The sequence below is a fragment of the Saccoglossus kowalevskii genome, chromosome 8 (genome assembly GCF_978046115.1).
Source record: "Saccoglossus kowalevskii chromosome 8, keSacKowa6.1, whole genome shotgun sequence".
Classification (NCBI taxonomy): Eukaryota; Metazoa; Hemichordata; class Enteropneusta; family Harrimaniidae; genus Saccoglossus; species Saccoglossus kowalevskii.
Genome location: NC_140648.1, coordinates 40,552,516 through 40,574,954, shown reverse-complemented (window position 1 = coordinate 40,574,954; position 22,439 = coordinate 40,552,516). Strand labels below are relative to the sequence as shown.

At 37.2% G+C, this 22,439-nt stretch overlaps 1 protein-coding gene across 2 annotated transcripts in view; it reads left to right on the top strand.

The window, feature by feature from the left end:
* The window catches only part of LOC100374406 (uncharacterized), a 179,566-nt gene that overhangs the window by 140,084 nt on the left and 17,043 nt on the right, over positions 1-22,439 (top strand). Inside the window, exons 10-13 of one of the 2 annotated variants that reach the window (XM_085502610.1) lie at positions 12,827-12,981; positions 14,448-14,553; positions 17,426-17,616; positions 18,585-18,729. In XM_085502610.1, the coding sequence (XP_085358736.1) occupies positions 12,827-12,981; positions 14,448-14,553; positions 17,426-17,616; positions 18,585-18,729 (597 nt within the window). The remainder of the gene's footprint in view (positions 1-12,826; positions 12,982-14,447; positions 14,554-17,425; positions 17,617-18,584; positions 18,730-22,439) is intronic. The other variant, XM_085502611.1, reaches the window with a different exon arrangement.

Below are 22,439 nucleotides of genomic sequence, written 5' to 3'. Positions count from 1 at the left end.
TACCTGTTAGTTTATGGCTTGGGTTGTACCTGTCAGTGTATGGCTGGGCTGGTGCCCGTCAGTGTATGGCTGGGGCTGGTGCCTGTCAGTGTATGGCTGGGGCTGGTGCCTGTCAGTGTATGGCTAGGGTGGTACCTGTCAGTGTATGGCTGAGATGGCGCCTGTCAGTGTATGGCTGGGGTGGTACCTGTCAGTGTATGGCTGGGGCTGGTGCCTGTCAGTGTATGGCTGGGGTGGTACCTGTCAGTGTATGGCTGGGGTGGTACCTGTCAGTGTATGGCTGGGGCTGGGGCTGGTGCCTGTCAGTGTATGGCTAGGGTGGTACCTGTCAGTGTATGGCTGAGATGGCGCCTGTCAGTGTATGGCTGGGGGTGGTGCCTGTCAGTGTATGGCTGGGGGTGGTGCCTGTCAGTGTATGGCTGAGATGGTACCTGTCAGTGTATGGCTTGGGTGGTACCTGTCAGTGTATGGCTGAGATGGTGCCTGTCAGTATATGACTGGGGTGGTGCCTGTCAGTGTTTGGCTGAGATGGTACCTGTCAGTGTTTGCCTAGGATGGTGCCTGTCAGTGTATGGCTGAGATGGTGCCTGTCAGTGTATGGCTTGGGTGGTACCTGTCAGTGTATGGCTGGGGTGGTACCTGTCAGTGTATGGCTTGGGTGGTACCTGTCAGTGTATGGCTGAGATGGTGCCTGTCAGTGTATGGCTTGGGTGGTACCTGTCAGTGTATGGATGAGATGGTGCCTGTCAGTGTATGGCTGAGATGGTGCCTGTCAGTGTATGGCTTGGGTGGTACCTGTCAGTGTATGGCTGAGATGGTACCTGTCAGTGTATGGCTTGGGTGGTACCTGTCAGTGTATGGCTTGGGTGGTACCTGTCAGTGTATGGCTGAAATGGTGCCTGTCAGTGTATGGCTGAGATGGTGCCTGTCAGTGTATGGCTGAGATGGTGCCTGTCAGTGTATGGCTTGGGTGGTACCTGTCAGTGTATGGCTTGGGTGGTACCTGTCAGTGTATGGCTTGGGTGGTACCTGTCAGTGTATGGCTTGGGTGGTACCTGTCAGTGTATGGCTTGGGTGGTACCTGTCAGTGTATGGCTGAGATGGTACCTGTCAGTGTATGGCTTGGGTGGTACCTGTCAGTGTATGGCTTGGGTGGTACCTGTCAGTGTATGGCTTGGGTGGTACCTGTCAGTGTATGGCTTGGGTGGTACCTGTCAATGTATTGCTTGGGTGGTACCTGTCAGTGTATGGCTGAGATGGTACCTGTCAGTGTATGGCTTGGGTGGTACCTGTCAGTGTATGGCTGAGATGGTACCTGTCAGTGTATGGCTTGGGTGGTACCTGTCAGTGTATGGCTTGGGTGGTACCTGTCAGTGTATGGCTGAGATGGTGCCTGTCAGTGTATGGCTGAGATGGTGCCTGTCAGTGTATGGCTGGGGTGGTACTTGTCAGTGTATGGCTGGGGTGGTACCTGTCAGTGTATGGCTTGGGTGGTACCTGTCAGTGTATGGCTTGGGTGGTACCTGTCAGTGTATGGCTGAGATGGTGCCTGTCAGTGTATGGCTGAGATGGTGCCTGTCAGTGTATGGCTGGGGTGGTACTTGTCAGTGTATGGCTGGGGTGGTACCTGTCAGTGTATGGCTTGGGTGGTACCTGTCAGTGTATGGCTTGGGTGGTACCTGTCAGTGTATGGCTGAGATGGTGCCTGTCAGTGTATGGCTGAGATGGTGCCTGTCAGTGTATGGCTGGGGTGGTGCCTGTCAGTGTATGGCTGGGGTGGTGCCTGTCAGTGTTTGGCTGAGATGGTGCCTGTCAGTGTTTGCCTAGGATGGTGCCTGTCAGTATATGGCTGAGATGGTGCCTGTCAGTGTTTGGCTAGGGTTGTGCCTGTCAGTGTATGGCTGGGGTGGTGCCTGTCAGTGTATGGCTGGGGTTGTGCCTGTCAGTGTATGGCTGGGGTGGTGCCTGTCAGTGTATGGCTGGGGGTGGTGCCTGTCAGTATATGGCTGGGGGTGGTGCCTGTCAGTGTATGGCTGGGGATGGTGCCTGTCAGTGTATGGCTGGGGGTGGTGCCTGTCAGTGTATGGCTGAGATGGTGCCTGTCAGTGTATGGCTGAGATGGTGCCTGTCAGTGTATGGCTGAGATGGTGCCTGTCCGTGTATGGCTGAGATGGTACCTGTCGGTGTATGGCTAGGGTGGTGCCTGTCAGTGTATGGCTGGGGTGGTGCCTGTCAGTGTAAGGCTGAGATGGTGCCTGTCAGTGTATGGCTGGGATTGTACCTGGCCAGATAGAATAAATGTGCAAGGTATTAGTTGTAAATCATTTGGGAATAGTTAGGTCACCTGGTAATAATAATAATAATAATAATAATAATAATAATGTATATGTGGCCTAAATTGTTATTAATTTGCAAATCCCTCACCAAAATAATTGGTCCTCCCTTTATCAATACTTTTTTTTAAATGTTTTAAACTGTAATTTAGTTTTAAATAATGTTGTATTGTAAATGAGAAGTTTTGCCCCAAGGGCAGTTAAAACTATAAACCAGTGTTGAGTCTGACTGCATGCATAGCTGACAGACGTCATAGCATATAAACACTGATACTATGCAGTGTACTGCACCATATACAGCTGTCTGTGTCTGTAAGAATCTGTAAACATAAGCTTCTCTGAGAATGCCTGCCTGCCTGCCTGTCTTTCTCTCGTAATCTGGATTACATTAGATGATTTTTGCAATGATAAGTCATTAGTATAAGGACAATGACTTCAAGGAAAACACATCATCATCACCGTCATAGCAAGGGTTACTCTGGGCAAAGTGAGTACTATATAGACTTGAAGACTTGTGTTCTTGTAATGTGAGTCTTCCGGGGTTCACCCATCCAGGCTACTTTATTGTGTACTGGATGCTTGTGTGGATTGGTCTGCTGATGTCTATTTCATTATCACAGCATGGCCATTCCCCACATAACTTGATTGCAGTGAAGTATGAACAGATATTTCATTGGCTGACATCCCAGTATTTATTGTGTATGGCTCTAGATTAACCTGCTATAGTAAGAACACCAGCCAGGCTGGGATTCACTCAGTCCCTACACATATAATAGTTAGTTCTCCATGTCACTGAAAAATAGATTGAATATCTTTCCCTGGCCTGAACTGACCTTGATGTTGTGAAGGCAGTTAGTTTCTAGAGTATCAGTTGAATGTCTATGAGTATCTGCTTAAATATTATGCTGTTAAAAACGTCTGACAATGAATACAATTTAGATAATGTTATCATAGTACTTCCACAAAGATATAGCAAATATTTTAAATTTGACCCCTGTAACTGTGTGCTGATAATGTCTACCACTCACTATATTTACTATTAATCAGTGGCACTCATTCACTTGCTACTGAGCTAGCTGTGACCTAAAAAGAACATTTGCTGGTTCAAATTGAATCAGGAAGTTAGACAGAAAGAAATCTATTTTCGATAGTTCAGCTGGATATTTTGATAATTGTTTGCGTGTAGGTTGCTGTGTTTTTGTGGTTATCAAGATGGATTACAATGAAATGAAAAATTTTACTTTCTCTGGGACTCTTCGAGGCAAGTTCTACAATATACTTGGTATTCTCTGCATAAATCCATGCTCTTTAATTTGTCATTCAATTTCTTGGCTTTTTAGCTCCGCTGTCGACTTTGTCGAGCGGAGATTATCATATGAGTGATTGTCCGTTGTCGTCGTCGTCCGTCGTCGTCGTCCGTGTCAATGTTTTACTTTTTCGACTTCTTCTTGAAAACTACAAGCCTGAATGCTTTGATACTTGGTGTATATGTACCTTGGGTAGACCTCTCTCAGATTTGTTCATTTCATGATGATATCTTCAATTCTCTAATTTTGGTGAATATTTTTGTCATTTTTAGTAAAAAGTGATATTTTCAACTTCTTGTTGAAAACCGCAAGTCCAATTGCTTTGATATTACATATATAGGTACTACATGTGGACCTCTCTCAGATTTGTTCATTTTGTAATGATATCTTTAATTCTCTAATTTTGGTGAATATTTTTGTAATTTTTGGTAAAAAGTGATATTTTCGACTTCTTGTTGAAAACCGCAAGTCCAATTGCTTTGATATTACATATATAGGTACTACATGTGGACCTCTCTCAGATTTGTTTATTTTGTAATGATATCTTTAATTCTCTAATTTTGGTGAATATTTTTGTCATTTTTGGTAAAAAGTGATATTTTCGACTTCTTGTTGAAAACCGCAAGTCCAATTGCTTTGATATTACATATATAGGTACTACATGTGGACCTCTCTCAGATTTGTTTATTTTGTAATGATATCTTTAATTCTCTAATGTTGGTGAATATTTTTGTAATTTTTGGTGAAAAGTGATATTTTCGACTTCTTGTTGAAAACCGCAAGTCCAATTGCTTTGATATTACATATATAGGTACCGTACTACATGTGGACCTTTCTCAGATTTGTTCATTTCATGATGATATCTTTAATTCTCTAATTTTGATGAATATTTTTGTAATTTTTGGTAAAAAGTGATATTTTCGACTTCTTGTTGAAAACCGCAAGTCCAATTGCTTTGATATATTATACATATAGGTACTACATGTGGACCTCTCTCAGATTTGTTCATTTTCTAATGATATCTTCTGTTCTTTAATTGCCATGTGCATTGCTAACAGCGGAGCTATCTCAGCCGACAGGCTGCTTGTTTGTTTTTCTATTACATTTTTCAATCAGTAAGTGCATATACTGCAACTTCTTTTATTTGTTAATTTTTTATCTCCTCAGTGCAATCAGTTTCTCATTGCATGCCATATTCTTTGATCTTGGGACCTCCCTACTCTTTCATTCCCCCTCACAAAAAAACAGTTACTACATCATTAAGAGTTGAACCATAAGATAAGCAGTGACAACAAAATACTACTAACGTCATCAAATGTTTTATCCTCATCGTCACATATCCCAAATACTTGTTACTCCTGTAAAACTCTCTAATTACAGGAAATGGCAATTGTTATGAAATGTTTAGAAACTCTCTTGTAATGCATCATTTCATGAGCATGCTAAAAGATAACCACCAATTTGTTTTTTGGCAATGTTTCAAATTCCAACTATACATGTACCGATTTGCAACTCCCACAGCCCTGCACTCCCATGGTAACTCCCACAGCCCTGCGCTCCCACTGCAACTCCCATAGCCCTGCACTCCCATGGCAACTCCCACAGCCCTGCACTCCCATGGCAACTCCCACAGCCCTGCACTCCCATGGCAACTCCCACAGCCCTGCGCTCCCACTGCAACTCCCATAGCCCTGCACTCCCATGGCAACTCCCACAGCCCTGCACTCCCATGGCAACTCCCACAGCCCTGCACTCCCATGGCAACTCCCACAGCCCTGCGCTCCCATGGCAACTCCCACAGCCCTGCGCTCCCACTGCAACTCCCAGTAATTATTCTTATGTTGTAATATTGTATAAACCATGGCAATGCTTTTTCACCAGTTTGTATTGTTTTTGTTTATAAAGATCTATGACTTCCCCAGATGTGCTATATATCTAATCACTCAAACAGGCTCCAGATTTTCCACTGAGATAATTCATTGTCCGAATCACATATAGTTATGGGTTGCCTTGGCAACGAATGCCCAAATTGAAATCTGTATCTATGTTCTTTTTGGATTACTGTGGTGTTCTAGAGTTTCTCATAGATACTGGTATTCATTACCATCAAGATTTGCCGCTGTTATGAAACCCAACTATTTTTACCTGACTTCCGGCTATCTATCACCTTTCACATAAACCTTATTCCTTTTGTAGTTTAAAGCAAAAATGAATTCAAAGCATGAAATTTAATATTCAATTACTTTTATTTTACTCCCTTAGTTCATATATGCACATGTAGCGTTGGTATAGAATGAAGATTCAGACCTTGAAAATTCCTATATTAATTATTCAAATTTTGAAAACAGTTCTATTCACAAACCATGTTAAAATATAAACTTTTATAACTAAGTCAAGACATAATGCTTTTGCATTATCATTTTCTTCAGTTATTTTGAAGTTTTGTTGAAATTTAACCAACTGGCAGTAGGATTGTTCTTGCCCATACCATCAAAGATGGAAGGAAAAGGTATATTAAGGGAGAAATTTCTGTCCTGCGTTGTCGTCGTCGCCGTTAATAATTGTTGTTGTGTGCCCAATAACTTTACTAATTCTATTCCAAACTTCATCAAACTTCATCAAACTTGGTCATCTTATTCATCAGTATAAAGTCTTTCCTGAGATGTCCTGTATGAAAATATAATGCAAAAATTGAGGAAATCTGATAAAATATTTTGACTGTTTCTACTTGACTGATACACATTCAAAGCTCACTGAACTCAGTGGATATTAGCATTGTTGCGTGTGTTCAATGAAGCAAATCATTTATCTAGTAATAATATCCTTGGTAATGTATCTCCCAAATCCCATACTTGGTTTCAAAACAACAACAGTACTGTTGACTTCTCTTCACTGGGCACCAACTAACTATTTAAGTTGTTCTAAAAATCATCAAAATCAAGCATTTCTTGGCTGTTTACAGATGGATTTTGTTCAAACTTGGTATATACAGTACTCATTTCGCCCGCTTCCGGATTTCGCTCGCTTTTTTTTTTGCTCGCTTTGTTCAATTCGACCAGACAATTTACTTTTTTTTTTTGACCGCGCAAATCGGGAAGTATCTGTTCGCTCGCTCGCCTGACAGCGCAACCGCCCGCATTTACAGTTAATTACCTATTATTTCATATACAAGTGTATCATTTTGGTCTGCTGAGCCTATGGGATGGGTTTATGTCCTGCATCTGTCGTCCGTCTATCTGTCTGTATGTCTGTGCACGACTTCTTCTGAAAAACCGCCAAACCGTTTGACTCGATTTTTGGTGTGTGGATGCCTTGATGAGTGTAGATGGTAATTTGTTCATGAGAAGTCGATCTGCCAAAAATTATGCAAATTAGGCCCCAAAACTCTTTCTTCTATGCTACTATGACACTAAGTGGTCTACAGTGCTGATATTGATAGTGCATGTGCCTTAGGTTGTCCTCTATCAGTTTTGTTTATTTGGTAAGAAAATTTTCAATTTCCTAATTTTGGCGAATATTTTAAAATGGTCATTTTTGGTCAAAAATTCTATTTTCGACTTCTTCTTCAAAACCGGTAGCCTGAATGCTTTGATACTTGGTGTGTATGTACCTTGTGTTGACATCTACTAGATTTGTTCATCCCATGGCCATATATTTAATTCTCTAATTTTGGCAAATATTTTTGTCATTTTTGGTTAAAAATGAAATTTCAACTAACCACTATTTGCAATGTCAACTGTTTCTCATTCTCACATAGCACATGTGAGTTCTAAGTTTTCTTTGATTGGTCTATTGTGATTGTAATGAGAACATAACTACTCAACATATTTAAATGTGTATAGACATGATTGATTTTGGTGGAAAGTTCTGCAAATTGCATAATTTACATACCAATATTTAGGCTATTTGGTGATATCTTGAGAACCATTTAATATGTTTTAATAAAAATTGGTGCATAGATGTGTTGGGGCAGTTTCCAGATATATTTAGTTTTTGGTGGAAATTTATGCAAATTATCTAATTTGCAGCTAGTGAAATTCTAGCTATGGGTGCTATTTCAAGAACCATTCAACATATTTCAACAAAACTTGGTATATACATGTATTACGAATTAAGATAATTGCAAATATCATGTTATGTTATTCTCTCAACACGCTGGAGTTCTTTTTAAGCTCTCTTTGATTCTAATTTTATTGAATATTTCTGTTATTTTTGTAAAAAATTCCACTATTAGCATTATTAGTCCCCGTTCGGACGCAGTCCGAAAACGGGGATTTATGTTTTGACCTTCGTGTCTGTTCCTTGTTTGCACGTTATCATGTTCACACAATCGCAGACATTATTTGTAAGGGTGCCCTTTGAAATGGCACATTTTCTCGATGTTTTAGCGAGTGCTCCGCAGGGTATATAGCTTGTTCTCACATTAGCATAATTTTCTTCGAGTTCACTCGTCGCTTTCCCACATGCGTTTCTCGTTCTTTGCTGCTAACTTTTTTTGCACTCTAATATGTTGTTGTTTTTGTTTTTCTAAACATCAAGTTTATTTTTGATGATGATGGTTCGAATTTATCCACTTTTACAGTGATCAACATTGTGTTCGAGTTGAGTTACTAGTAATTACAAGCCTGATTTACATTTTTCTTTTGGTGTTTTTCGTCAATGTATTAAATATAAGTGCTTTGGGAAATAACATAATTATATTGTGCGAGTGAAAGAGTTTGGGGAGACTGTGTCACAACACGTTTTATTTATTTCCAGCGCGCGAGGTCGGCACCTCTGATTGAGTGTATTTTGTATTTTTGTTTTCGAAATGTATCACTGGCTGAGTTTGTTTTGTTTTATGTTTTCCTCAACAATTAACTGTTCCGAGATCTCCTTCATTTTTCGTCCAGCTGCTGCCAATCCAGTAATTCATCGTCGCATGTACTCAGACAAGCGATTAATTGTCACAGTCATTATACTAGTAGTTTAAGTCCAGTTGATTTGTAGAAATTCAGCTATGCGATGATTATATGTGCAGTTTTGTTTTGCGCACCCAGACATGAGCAAAAGTTAACCCGATAGATTTTCTGAACTACAGCATTCGTATTACTTATGCAAATTTATTAAGGGTTATAGTGTGAGTTGCCTTCGTAAATAACAAAGTGTCAAATTATTTTGAGCTTCACTCGGATAAATTTAGTCAAAATCACAGACAGAAACACACAGAACACACAAATATTACTACTCAATACATATCATGATTGATTGGCCAGTTGTATAGCTGCTTGAACTACGCACACAAGGACGTAAATATGTAAATACAGGTCACAGTTAGACTTGCATAGCAAACGTTACAATGTGTCAAGTGATTTGAAGGCGTCTTTGTCCCCCTTCCCAATACAGAGAAGCAATACGCGTTGTATTTTGAATCGTCATTAAAACCTAAATTTATTACGAATAAAAACGTAAGTTTATACATACAATGTATGATCATCATTACTCCAGCGGTCGGTTGGCAAACGGACAATGTTTCTGAAGCCAGCCATAACAAGAGCGAACAAAAGCGAGAGAACAAGAGCAAGCGAACAAAAGCAAGCGAGCGTGAGGAAAAAAAGTGGTCAGTTTTTGCCGGAAAGCAACAAGCGATCTGAAATTAAGCGATAAGTGGTCGGGGGAAAAAAAGCGATAAAAGCGGGAGGTTGGGCGGAATGAGTACTATATGTTCGACATTATAGGACTTTGATGTGCATCAATTTGTTTTCAGATAAGATTCAAAATGGCCGACTAGCGGCCATTTTGTTTTAATAAATGTGGTTCGAGTGCCATATCTCTCTGACTTGCTGTGACTGATTATGTTCAAATTTTAAATATTCATTATACATTATGTCATAGATATACAGATATGGCCATTTTTGTGCTAAAAAATCATCAAATATCAAGCATTTCTGGCATTTATGGATGGATTTGGTACATACATGTACATTGGACATAACGAGTTCCTGATGCACGTTATTTTATTTTTTAGATCGGATTCAGAATGGCTGACTCGTGGCAATTTTGTTTTAATAAATGGGCTTCTAGAGCCTTATCTCTGACATGCTTTGACTGACTATGTTCAAATTAGATATATTCATTATACATGTTCTCAAAATGGCTGATTTTGTTTTAATTAATGCTGTTCCAATATCTCTCAATACTCCTTTGACGATCAGATACAAATGTCAATCATTTAAATGTTAAACAATCATCATAATCATATTTCTGACATGTTTATATTCCAGCTAAATTACTATAAACAAAACTATATATCTTAAATTTGATAACTAAAAGGGACTGTGCCATGCATGGCTTGTTTACTTGCATGTTTTATGAATCTATTCACGTCTAAATGCAGCACTTTTTTTCTCAGATGAGGCATTCCTTTGTATACTAAAATATCTGAATTACTTTGAATAAAGCTGGAATTTATGTCCCTTAAAATAATTAAACAAATTAGGCACCAATGTTTTTGTAAGATATTTACATCAGGACCTTTGGTAGACTGATTCCTCACTGTTGTTTCAACCCCAAAACTAGTTATATTCAAAATTAATTATGACAATGCATATTCATATTGAAACAAACTATGATAAAGGGAATAATATTATATAACAAAGGGCATGGTCACCAGAGTTCAACTGTGTTGTTCTTGCTGGGTTGACACTTGACACACACTTTGAGTCTTGCAATGTCAAGCATCACTCTACATTCAAAGTGTGTGCACAGAATTTGATCTTAATAACATGAATATCTTTATGGTAGGAATTTGATGGGAGTCAAATGAATGATGTAGTTTTTGTATAGTAAGTCAGTGTTTTTGTGCAAAGAATTTTACAGAGTAATTACTGCTTCAATGACTGCCAGCAGTGACTGTCCAAGTGGCACTAAACATCCAGCAGTGGATGTCCAGGTGGCACTACACAGTCAGTAGTTGCTGTCCAGGTGGCACTACACAGTCAGTAGTTGCTGTCCATGTTGCACTACACAGTCAGCAATGACTGTCCAGGTGGCACTACACAGCCAGCAATGACTGTCAAGATGGCACTACACAGCCAGCAATGACTGTCAAGATGGCACTACACAGCCAGCAATGACTGTCAAGATGGCACTAAACATCCAGCAGTGGATGTCCATGTTGCACTCTACACAGTCAGCAATGACTGTCCAGGTGGCGCTAAACAGCCAACAATGACTGTCCAGGTGGCACTAACAGCCAGCAATGACTGTCCAGGTGGCACTACACAGCCAGCAATGACTGTCCAGGTGGCACTACACAGCCAGCAATGACTGTCCAGGTGGCACTACGCAGCCAGCAAAGAAAGTCCAGGTGGCACTTAAAAGCCAGTAATGACTGTCCAGGTGGCACTACACAGGCAGCAATGAATGTCCAGGTGGCACTACACAGTCAGTAGTGGCTGTCCAGGTGGTGCTACACAGCCAGCAATGACTGTCCAGGTGGCACTACTCAGCCAGCAAAGAATGTCCAGGTGGCACTACACAGCCAGCAAAGAATGTCCAGGTGGCACTACACAGCCAGCAATGACTGTCCAGGTGGCACTACACAGTCAGTAGTGGCTGTTCAGGTTACACTACGCAGCCAGCAATGACTGTCCATGTGGCACTAAACAGTCAGCAATGACTGTCCAGGCGGCACTAAACAGCCAGCAATGACTGTCTAGGCAGCACTAAACAGCCAGCAATGACTGTCCAGGCGGCACTAAACAGCTTGCAGTGGCTGTCCAGGTGGCACCACACAGCCAGCAATGAATGTCCAGGTGGCACTACACAGCAAGGTTACTAATGTTGTCAGAATGTAGATCAATGATAAGTGAGTTACTAATGGTGTCAAAATGTAGATCAATGATAAGTGAGTAACTAATGGTGTTTGAATGTAGATCAATAAGTGAGTTACTAGTGGTGTCTAAATGTAGATCAATAAGTGGGTTACTAATGTTGTCTGAATGTAGATCAATGATAAGTGAGTTACTAATGGTCCCTGAATGTAGATCAATGATAAGTGAGTTACTAATGGCGTCTGAATGTAGATCAATGACAAGTGAGTTACTAATGGTGTCTGAATGTTGATCAATGATATGTAGGTAAAATTACTAATGATGTCTAAAATTAGATCAATGATAAGTGAGTTACTAATGGTGCCTGAATGTAGATCAATGATAAGTGAGTTACTAATGGTGTCTGAATGTAGATCAATGATAAGTGAGTTACTAATGGCGTCTGAATGTAGATCAATGAAATGTGAGTTACTAATGGCGTCTGAATGTAGATCAATAAGTGAGTTACTAATGGCGTCTGAATGTAGATCAATAAGTGAGTTACTAATGGTGTCTGAATGTAGATCAATGACAAGTGAGTTACTTATGGTGTCTGAATGTAGATCAATGATAAGTGAGTTCCTAATGGCGTCTGAATGTAGATCAATGATAAGTGGGTTAAATTACTAATGGTGTCTAAAATTAGATCAATGATAAGTGAGTTACTAATGGCGTCTGAATGTAGATCAATAAGTGAGTTACTAATGGTGTCTGAATGTTCATCAATGACAAGTGAGTTACTTATGGTGTCTGAATGTAGATCAATGATAAGTGAGTTACTTATGGTGTCTGAATGTAGATCAATGATAAGTGGGTTACTTATGGTGTCTGAATGTAGTTCAATGATAAGTGAGTTCCTAATGGCGTCTGAATGTAGATCAATGAAAAGTGGGTTAAATTACTAATGGTGTCTAAAATTAGATCAATGATAAGTGAGTTCCTAATGGCGTCTGAATGTAGATCAATGATATGTAGGTTAAATTACTAATGGTGTCTAAAATTAGATCAATGATAAGTGAGTTACTAATGGTGTCTGAATGTAGATCAATGACAAGTGAGTTACTTATGGTGTCTGAATGTAGATCAATGATAAGTGAGTTCCTAATGGCGTCTGAATGTAGATCAATGATAAGTGGGTTAAATTACTAATGGTGTCTAAAATTAGATCAATGATAAGTGAGTTCCTAATGGCGTCTGAATGTAGATCAATGATATGTAGGTTAAATTACTAATGGTGTCTAAAATTAGATAAATGATAAGTGAGTTACTAATGGTGTCTGAATGTAGATCAATGAAAAGTGAGTTCTGAATTCTTTTCTTCTTTTGATTTCAGAGTCCTACAGTTCATACCAGACTCCACAACATAACCCAGGACTGGATTTGACCAACTCTACTCAGGTATCATATTATCGCGGTAGCACCAAAATACAATATACATATGCTCCACCATTGCCTTCCACTGGTAGATATTCACCATATCAACTACAGGTAGAATCATTACAGCTAACTAAAGGACCAAATTTTGAAACTATCAAAATTTACTTGTAATTAAAGCTGATCCAATTGATGGTCGGTTTGATGCTGCTCTCATCTATTTTGCTTTTTAATTTTACATAAATTTCCCATGATGCATTGTAGGATGATCAGTATTAACCATTCAATACATAAGGTAGCATTGAGGTAGGGTTGGAGTGTCATCTCAATAATTAATTTGCTACTAATCTGATTAAATTTAATATGTTTAATAGCCCAGATGCAATTTGCTAATTAAATTACTTGAAATAATGAAAATTTAAAAAACAAAATGTTTTCATTTATTTGGTCCTCAGGTTAGTTGGCTTCTTTTCTTTTGCTTTTCTTTACTTTTATTTCATTATCTTGTATTTATGTTTTTCTTGGTGTATTTAAATTTCTTGTATATTATTTTTTTACTGTTTTCCTATGTTGCTCTCAGCTTTTGTTTCTCATTTATACTTTGGTACTATTAAAGCTTTCTATCTTGTGCCCATGGTTATACATCCTCACACTGTGGGTACTGTTGTCTCATTAACAGCAATAGTTTCCAATGTATTATACATCAATATTTGTCATGTTTAAATGAGTTTATGGGACGGAGAGGGCTCATTGAGAAATTTTCATTGATAGTTTATTGTACCCCCAGAAAATACCATGATGTGTGACCTTTTGGAGGTCACGTATAAGTCCTATTGACTGATCTTATTGTGTGATACTGATTTTCATCTCAGCTATGATATCCACAACAAGATTCAAGTTAATGTATTTATTCATATGACTGCTGTCAAAAGTCATGTACTTAATGATATCACCTGTGCATCGAACAAAGAATTTTTATTTAATTTGGTAGATACTGTTTTAGCATGTTTATTTATGGTACAGTTGCCCAGATTCAAGTACTAGTCATCATATTTTGATGAAACTTGGTACATGCTCTAGGACAATGCACATAACTAACAAGTTTTTAGTTAAATCTGTTCATACTAATTACCAAATTTGCAGAATAATTAGTCAGATTTCAGCTTTTTAGTCTCTGTTAGGACCAAGTCTGAAAATGGGGACTATTAGTTTGGGTTCCATCCGTTCGTGCATCCGTGTGTCCGTCCGGAGCCATTTCTCAAACACCCTTTGACTGATCTCGCTCAAACAATGTATGATGACCTACATATGATTTGATTAAATAAAGCTGACTGGTAGCCATTTTGTCCTTCAAATTTGCTAAATTCTGATAAATTTGAGCAATGGCTGTTACAAATTGACACAGCATAAAATAAAAACCAGAGAAAAAATAGTTGCAGCTATTGTCGCTGTTGCAGTTACCAGCCTGGCTGTGATTACTCGGCCTTACCATGCATCTATTACACTGCCATTAAACATTCAAATAATTTACTGAATGAAATTCCTGAACTTATCATCAGTTGTGATATTGCACTCCACAGCAAATGCCTCAATTATACTCACAAGCTCCTGGTCCCAATGGTCCATATGGTGAAGTTATTGATCAGAGTTCCCAACATGGCAGTCCAAGACATCAACCACCACCAGGTAAGTTTATGCAAAGCTTGTCAAATAGTGCATGTATTGTTGGTGGTGGTGGTGACATAATGTAAAATAACCCTGCATATACTGGTATTATGTATTTATTAACTTCACCTTCTAACAACAACAAAGAATGTAGCCTACATGAGTGAAATATGTGATAACCAACACATAGAGCTAGATTTTGTGCAGGGCCCAGATTAAAGCAGAAAGTAGTACTTTAATAGGTTATTGAAATAATTATAATGTGATGAGATTTTCTGGAATAGTTTTTTCTGTAATTGTTGTTAGCATTTCATATTCAGTCAAAAAATGGTATTCAGATTCCACACAGTGGACATGTTTTATAGCATACAGGTAGTGTGGCTGTCTTATGTTAGGTTTATGTGCTCTCACTGATTTATACTTCTGTTAATGTGGCTTTATGTGTTGGGTAATTGATTACATTTACAAACCACAACTAAGTGTAATTTGATGCCCCTATAGCTGTATCAGTCTCTAGGCACTTTTTTATTGAATTTTGTTCATGTGTTCCCATGTATCTTCAAAATGGCTGACTTAATCGTTTCAGTTTTGTTTACAAGTCTTGTTACTTGTGTATAATTAGGATGCCATTGCTCTCATAGTTGTATTCAGATAGACACTATAGGCAGTCAAATCATTAATTAGTAATATATAGATCACTAATTAATAAAGATAATTAAATCATTAAATATTTGTTTGTCAAATTATTTTATATTGTTTGTTTCTTGAAAAAGCTTCAACTTCTTTTGACTGATTATTTTTAAAATTTCTCTCAAACATGCATTCTTATGTACTGATAACCTTTTTGACAAGGACAATCAATACTGTTGTAGAGTTCATCTGTCAAGTTCAAGGTGAATAGAGCTATATTCCTTCCATTATACCATCAAAGAATAATCATTTTTAGAATGAAAATTGAAATTATTTTGGTCGAACGATAAGTGCCAAACATTTTGGAAATAATTTCATTGTTTCAAAAAAAATAATAATTCAGTTATATCATGGAAATTGTTTATAAAAATAATTTTCAATATAAAGGAGTTTTATCGTTTTAATAATTTAATTTTACTGATAGAAACAATTAATTAAATTCAAAAGTTAATTGTGTAGGAGATGCCTGGTTATTTACATTCAAAGGTCCCCTGTGTAGAGTTGAAAGTTCATCATGAACAAAATATAAATCTGACATAAACAAATGAAATACGAATGCTAGTCTTGAATTATTTCTATGAATGGAATTACTTCAATAAATAAAAACATTTAGAAATAATCTCTCTTTTTACAAAGTATAGCTTTGTTGCAAGGTACAGAAATAGCATAGTGGTGAGCAGTTCCTCATATTTATAGTTTTGGACCATGAATAGGTTTTATGTGTGGTGATGATATTTTGTCAATTTATTGTAAATATAACTGAGATCAATGTATTCCATGCCATGGAAGTTGGAATGGAATTTTTGTTGTTTTGACAAAATCTTGTCAGACAGTATTATATGAACTGACTTGTTCTGCCCTGCTATATTGAGTTCTTATACACAATGATTGTGAATATATTTTCCATTATAAATATACACATTATAAACATGCATCAACTTCACCAGCAACTGTGTGCGGTTTTGACTTGACAACAAATTGATCCCAATATCCTAACCATTTTACAAATATGTGTGGTCATTGCATAATAATAAGCTTTGTGAACACCTTTGTTTTTGTTTTGTTAAATAACCCAAGTCTGCACATCCTGTATTGTACACAGATTTACATGAATCCATTCAGCGATTGCATTAACTATAATAATTTAATTTAAAGTTACTTTATAATTGTCCAAAAATATAGTATATTATTACTGGTGTTGTGTTTGCCCTCAGCTCCATAGCACAAGCTAAGGTCACAACTGCAGCCCACACTAAGAACACTTAAAAAAATGCCTAGCCATAAGCTAAATCTAACACATAGTATATGTATGTTAGCAAAGTGTGCATGAACAGTTAGGTAGGACACTCATACAATTTACTATAATTATATCTATGATTATTCCTTTCAGTATATTTTTTCTGACAAAAACAAAATGGAATGAGACTGTGTACTGCTTCCTTGCATTGTTATAATTACAATCATTGAGTCTGGTCTGCATGCAAGAACTCAACTGCATCTAGCCCATTAATTTAATTTTAGCCTCATTAATTAATAATCCATAACAAATTGGGTAAACACTACTGATATAGGATGGGCTTAAATTACCATCAACAGGAAGTATTTAATTTGCTACATACTGAGAGTGTAATGCACTGTCATTTCACTGTCCCAAAAAACAATGCTACAAATGTCATCTATGTGTATAGTTATAGTATATGTGTATACTTGATGACTGTTTAGCTTACTAGTACAGTGTCTGCATCATGAATTGTATGAATATTCAATCTAAAACTGAAGTGGTACTTCTCTGTATTTGAAAGCTATATATATTCTATAATTACAATTAATGCAATAAATGCATAATTTAATCTGTTATGTTTACATATCTTTGTCAAGCAAACGTTACATTTAAATATAAATCATTAAATTACTATTTGTTTATTTGTTCTTTGATAATTCTATTACCAGCATAAATAATAGAATAGGATTTTTTTTTATATTTTTGACAACTGTAGAGACTTTTATTTTAGGCTGTAGATAAATTTTAAATTATTTTATGTCAATCATTTTATTCTGTAATTTGGTTTTGAAAGTCATTGCAGATCATTGGTAGTGAGGTTGGTAATTAATTCAAAACATTGTGACTAACGAGCAGTGTGTTTATAAATAGTTGTTAATGCCTGCTGTCTCTAATCCTAATTACCATATCCAATGTGTTTAGGTTACCAACATACCAGCGACCCCTTGCTCGGAAAGAACCTACTTCCTATGGGACATATCCGCAGTCCGTTTGACCAAGACATCTGGACAAGGCGACAGAGTGGTCACAATTCTGAAGAGGAGAGTGGTGTGGATGTGAATTCTTCCACTGAGAGCATGGAACGAAAGCTGGCACAGATTGCACATGATCAAGTAAGGGGACCCATAAGGGTGTTCAGAATTCACCATGTTGATATTACAGCTGCTATTGACTGTATGCAGCATACTGTGAGATATTAGCATAGAAAATAAATGCTCTTTTTGATTCATAGTCTTAAAAAAGAAGGAAATGAGATATAACCATAGGAATAATAATTGTGAGTAAAATAAATCTGTCTTTGGCTTACCCATAATGAAGTAAAGGGAAAGTCATAGTAGTGGCAAAAATCTGTTGTGTGGCGTTGTCTTTGTGAACTTTTCTTGTGGTCACAGTAACTCCAATAATGTTCACCCAATTGATATTAAACTTAAATATATGGTTAATCTGTAGGTATAGTTAGCCTGTATAGATTTCAGAGTTGATCTTCCAAAATTTGTATTTTTGGTGATTTTTTTAAAGTTTTTTTTTTAATAAAGTGTATATAGTGTCTATTGGAAATTTAATAGTGCAGTGGCTAAGACCTTTACTTTAAAGTGGAAGATTGGGAAATTCAATCCCAGTCATGATTTCTAGAAATTTAACTAATCTGATCAGGTTTAAGTTCATGATAAATAAATAAATTGAATAAATATATGGTGTCAGATCTTTCAACTTCAAATAACATCATGGATTTGCACTCTCAACTTTATCCCTGCTTTTGAATTCCTTTATATTGTTTCTTTGCATAGTCATAATAACTAACAATATTTGTTTTCACATTTTAATTAGGTTATTACTATCTAACTTTATATGTATATGGCTAATATCCTATGCCATGATCTCCCGACCCTATGCTATGATCTCCCAACCCTATGCAGTGATCTCCCCACCCTATGCTGTGATCTCCCCACCCTATGTAGTGATCTCCCCACCCTATGTAGTGATCTTACCTACCATTTGTAGTCTATCTTACCATCTTCTATGGTCTGCCCCCACCTATGTATTTACAGTCTAATCTATATTTTTCACTTTGACTTTTTAGCCAGATGTTGTAAGTACTGCATCTAGTGGTAGCAGTAGTAGTGGTGGCAGACCATATATTGTAGGTGTGAGTACAAAACCACTGTCTAAACCCAGCCATAGTTATGAAAATGTATTGACATCACAACCGCCAGATATATATACAGGTATGTTATTTAGTTATCATTTCAGGTGAAATTATTTTAAATATGTTATCAAAGATTTTTAATTACCAAAAGGTAGAACTGCAGAAATATATTTATTGTACATTGTAGAATGACAGATTTCAGTTGGTCCAATTTTGTAATTTTTTGTAATTTCCCCTTAAACATGTTAGGATTGTAAAGTCATTACTGGTTTCAGGTACACATGTTAGGAATGTAAAGTCATTACTGGTTACAGGTACACATGTTAGGAATGTAAAGTCATTACTGGTTACAGGTACACATGTTATGATTGTAAAGTCATTACTGGTTACAGGTACACATGTTAGGATTGTAAAGTCATTACTGGTTACAGGTACACATGTTAGGATTGTAAAGTCATTACTGGTTACAGGTACACATGTTATGATTGTAAAGTCATTACTGGTTACAGGTACACATGTTATGATTGTAAAGTCATTACTGGTTACAGGTACACATGTTATGATTGTAAAGTCATTACTGGTTGCAGGTACAAATGTTAGGATTGTAAAGTCATTACTGGTTACAGGTACACATGTTAGGATTGTAAAGTCATTACTGGTTACAGGTACACATGTTAGGATTGTAAAGTCATTACTGGTTACAGGTACACATGTTATGATTGTAAAGTCATTACTGGTTACAGGTACAAATGTTAGGATTGTAAAGTCATTACTGGTTACAGGTACACATGTTATGATTGTAAAGTCATTACTGGTTACAGGTACACATGTTAGGATTGTAAAGTCATTACTGGTTTCAGGTACACATGTTATGATTGTAAAGTCATTACTGGTTACAGGTACACATGTTATGATTGTAAAGTCATTACTGGTTACAGGTACAAATGTTAGGATTGTAAAGTCATTACTGGTTACAGGTACACATGTTAGGATTGTAAAGTCATTACTGGTTACAGGTACACATGTTAGGATTGTAAAGTCATTACTGGTTACAGGTACACATGTTAGGATTGTAAAGTCATTACTGGTTACAGGTACACATGTTAGGATTGTAAAGTCATTACTGGTTACAGGTACACATGTTAGGATTGTAAAGTCATTACTGGTTACAGGTACACATGTTAGGATTGTAAAGTCATTACTGGTTACAGGTACAAATGTTAGGATTGTAAAGGCATTACTGGTTTCAGGTACACATGTTAGGATTGTAAAGGCATTACTGGTTTCAGGTACACATGTTAGGATTGTAAAGTCATTACTGGTTACAGGTACACATGTTATGATTGTAAAGTCATTACTGGTTACAGGTACACATGTTAGGATTGTAAAGGCATTACTGGTTTCAGGTACACATGTTAGGATTGTAAAGTCATTACTGGTTACAGGTACAAATGTTAGGATTGTAAAGGCATTACTGGTTTCAGGTACACATGTTATGATTGTAAAGTCATTACTGGTTACAGGTACAAATGTTAGGATTGTAAAGGCATTACTGGTTACAGGTACACATGTTAGGATTGTAAAGTCATTACTGGTTACAGGTACACATGTTAGGATTGTAAAGGCATTACTGGTTTCAGGTACACATGTTAGGATTGTAAAGTCATTACTGGTTACAGGTACACATGTTATGATTGTAAAGTCATTACTGGTTACAGGTACGAATGTTAGGATTGTAAAGGCATTACTGGTTACAGGTACACATGTTAGGATTGTAAAGTCATTACTGGTTACAGGTACACATGTTAGGATTGTAAAGTCATTACTGGTTACAGGTACACATGTTAGGATTGTAAAGTCATTACTGGTTACAGGTACAAATGTTAGGATTGTAAAGGCATTACTGGTTTCAGGTACACATGTTATGATTGTAAAGTCATTACTGGTTACAGGTACACATGTTAGGATTGTAAAGGCATTACTGGTTACAGGTACACATGTTAGGATTGTAAAGTCTTTACTGGTTACAGGTACAAATGTTAGGATTGTAAAGGCATTACTGGTTTCAGGTACACATGTTATGATTGTAAAGTCATTACTGGTTACAGGTACAAATGTTAGGATTGTAAAGGCATTACTGGTTACAGGTACACATGTTAGGATTGTAAAGTCATTACTGGTTACAGGTACACATGTTAGGATTGTAAAGGCATTACTGGTTTCAGGTACACATGTTAGGATTGTAAAATCATTACTGGTTACAGGTACACATGTTATGATTGTAAAGTCATTACTGGTTACAGGTACGAATGTTAGGATTGTAAAGGCATTACTGGTTACAGGTACACATGTTAGGATTGTAAAGTCATTACTGGTTACAGGTACACATGTTAGGATTGTAAAGTCATTACTGGTTACAGGTACACATGTTAGGATTGTAAAGTCATTACTGGTTACAGGTACAAATGTTAGGATTGTAAAGGCATTACTGGTTTCAGGTACACATGTTATGATTGTAAAGTCATTACTGGTTACAGGTACACATGTTAGGATTGTAAAGGCATTACTGGTTACAGGTACACATGTTAGGATTGTAAAGTCTTTACTGGTTACAGGTACACATGTTAGAATTGTAAAGTCATTACTGGTTACAGGTAAACATGTTAGGATTGTAAAGTCATTACTGGTTACAGGTACACATGTTAGGATTGTAAAGTCATTACTGGTTACAGGTACAAATGTTAGGATTGTAAAGTCTTTACTGGTTACAGGTACACATGTTAGGATTGTAAAGTCATTACTGGTTACAGGTAAACATGCTAGGATTGTAAAGTCATTACTGGTTACAGGTACAAATGTTAGGATTGTAAAGTCTTTACTGGTTACAGGTACACATGTTAGGATTGTAAAGTCATTACTGGTTACAGGTACAAATGTTAGAATTGTAAAGTCTTTACTGGTTACAGGTACACATGTTAGGATTGTAAAGTCATTACTGGTTACAGGTACACATGTTAGGATTGTAAAGTCATTACTGGTTTCAGGTACACATGTTAGGATTGTAAAGTCATTACTGGTTACAGGTACACATGTTAGGATTGTAAAGTCATTACTGGTTACAGGTACACATGTTAGGATTGTAAAGTCATTACTGGTTACAGGTACACATGTTAGGATTGTAAAGTCATTACTGGTTACAGGTACACTTGTTAGGATTGTAAAGTCATTACTGGTTACAGGTACACATGTTAGGATTGTAAAGTCATTACTGGTTACAGGTACACATGTTAGGATTGTAAAGTCATTACTGGTTACAGGTACACATGTTAGGATTGTAAAGTCATTACTGGTTACAGGTACAAATGTTAGGATTGTAAAGTCATTACTGGTTACAGGTACACATGTTATGATTGTAAAGTCATTACTGGTTACAGGTACAAATGTTAGGATTGTAAAGTCATTACTGGTTACAGGTACACATGTTAGGATTGTAAAGTCATTACTGGTTACAGGTACACATGTTATGATTGTAAAGTCATTACTGGTTACAGGTACACATGTTAGGATTGTAAAGTCATTACTGGTTACAGGTACACATGTTAGGATTGTAAAGTCATTACTGGTTACAGGTACACATGTTAGGATTGTAAAGTCATTACTGGTTACAGGTACACATGTTAGGATTGTAAAGTCATTACTGGTTACAGGTACACATGTTAGGATTGTAAAGTCATTACTGGTTACAGGTACACATGTTAGGATTGTAAAGTCATTACTGGTTACAGGTAC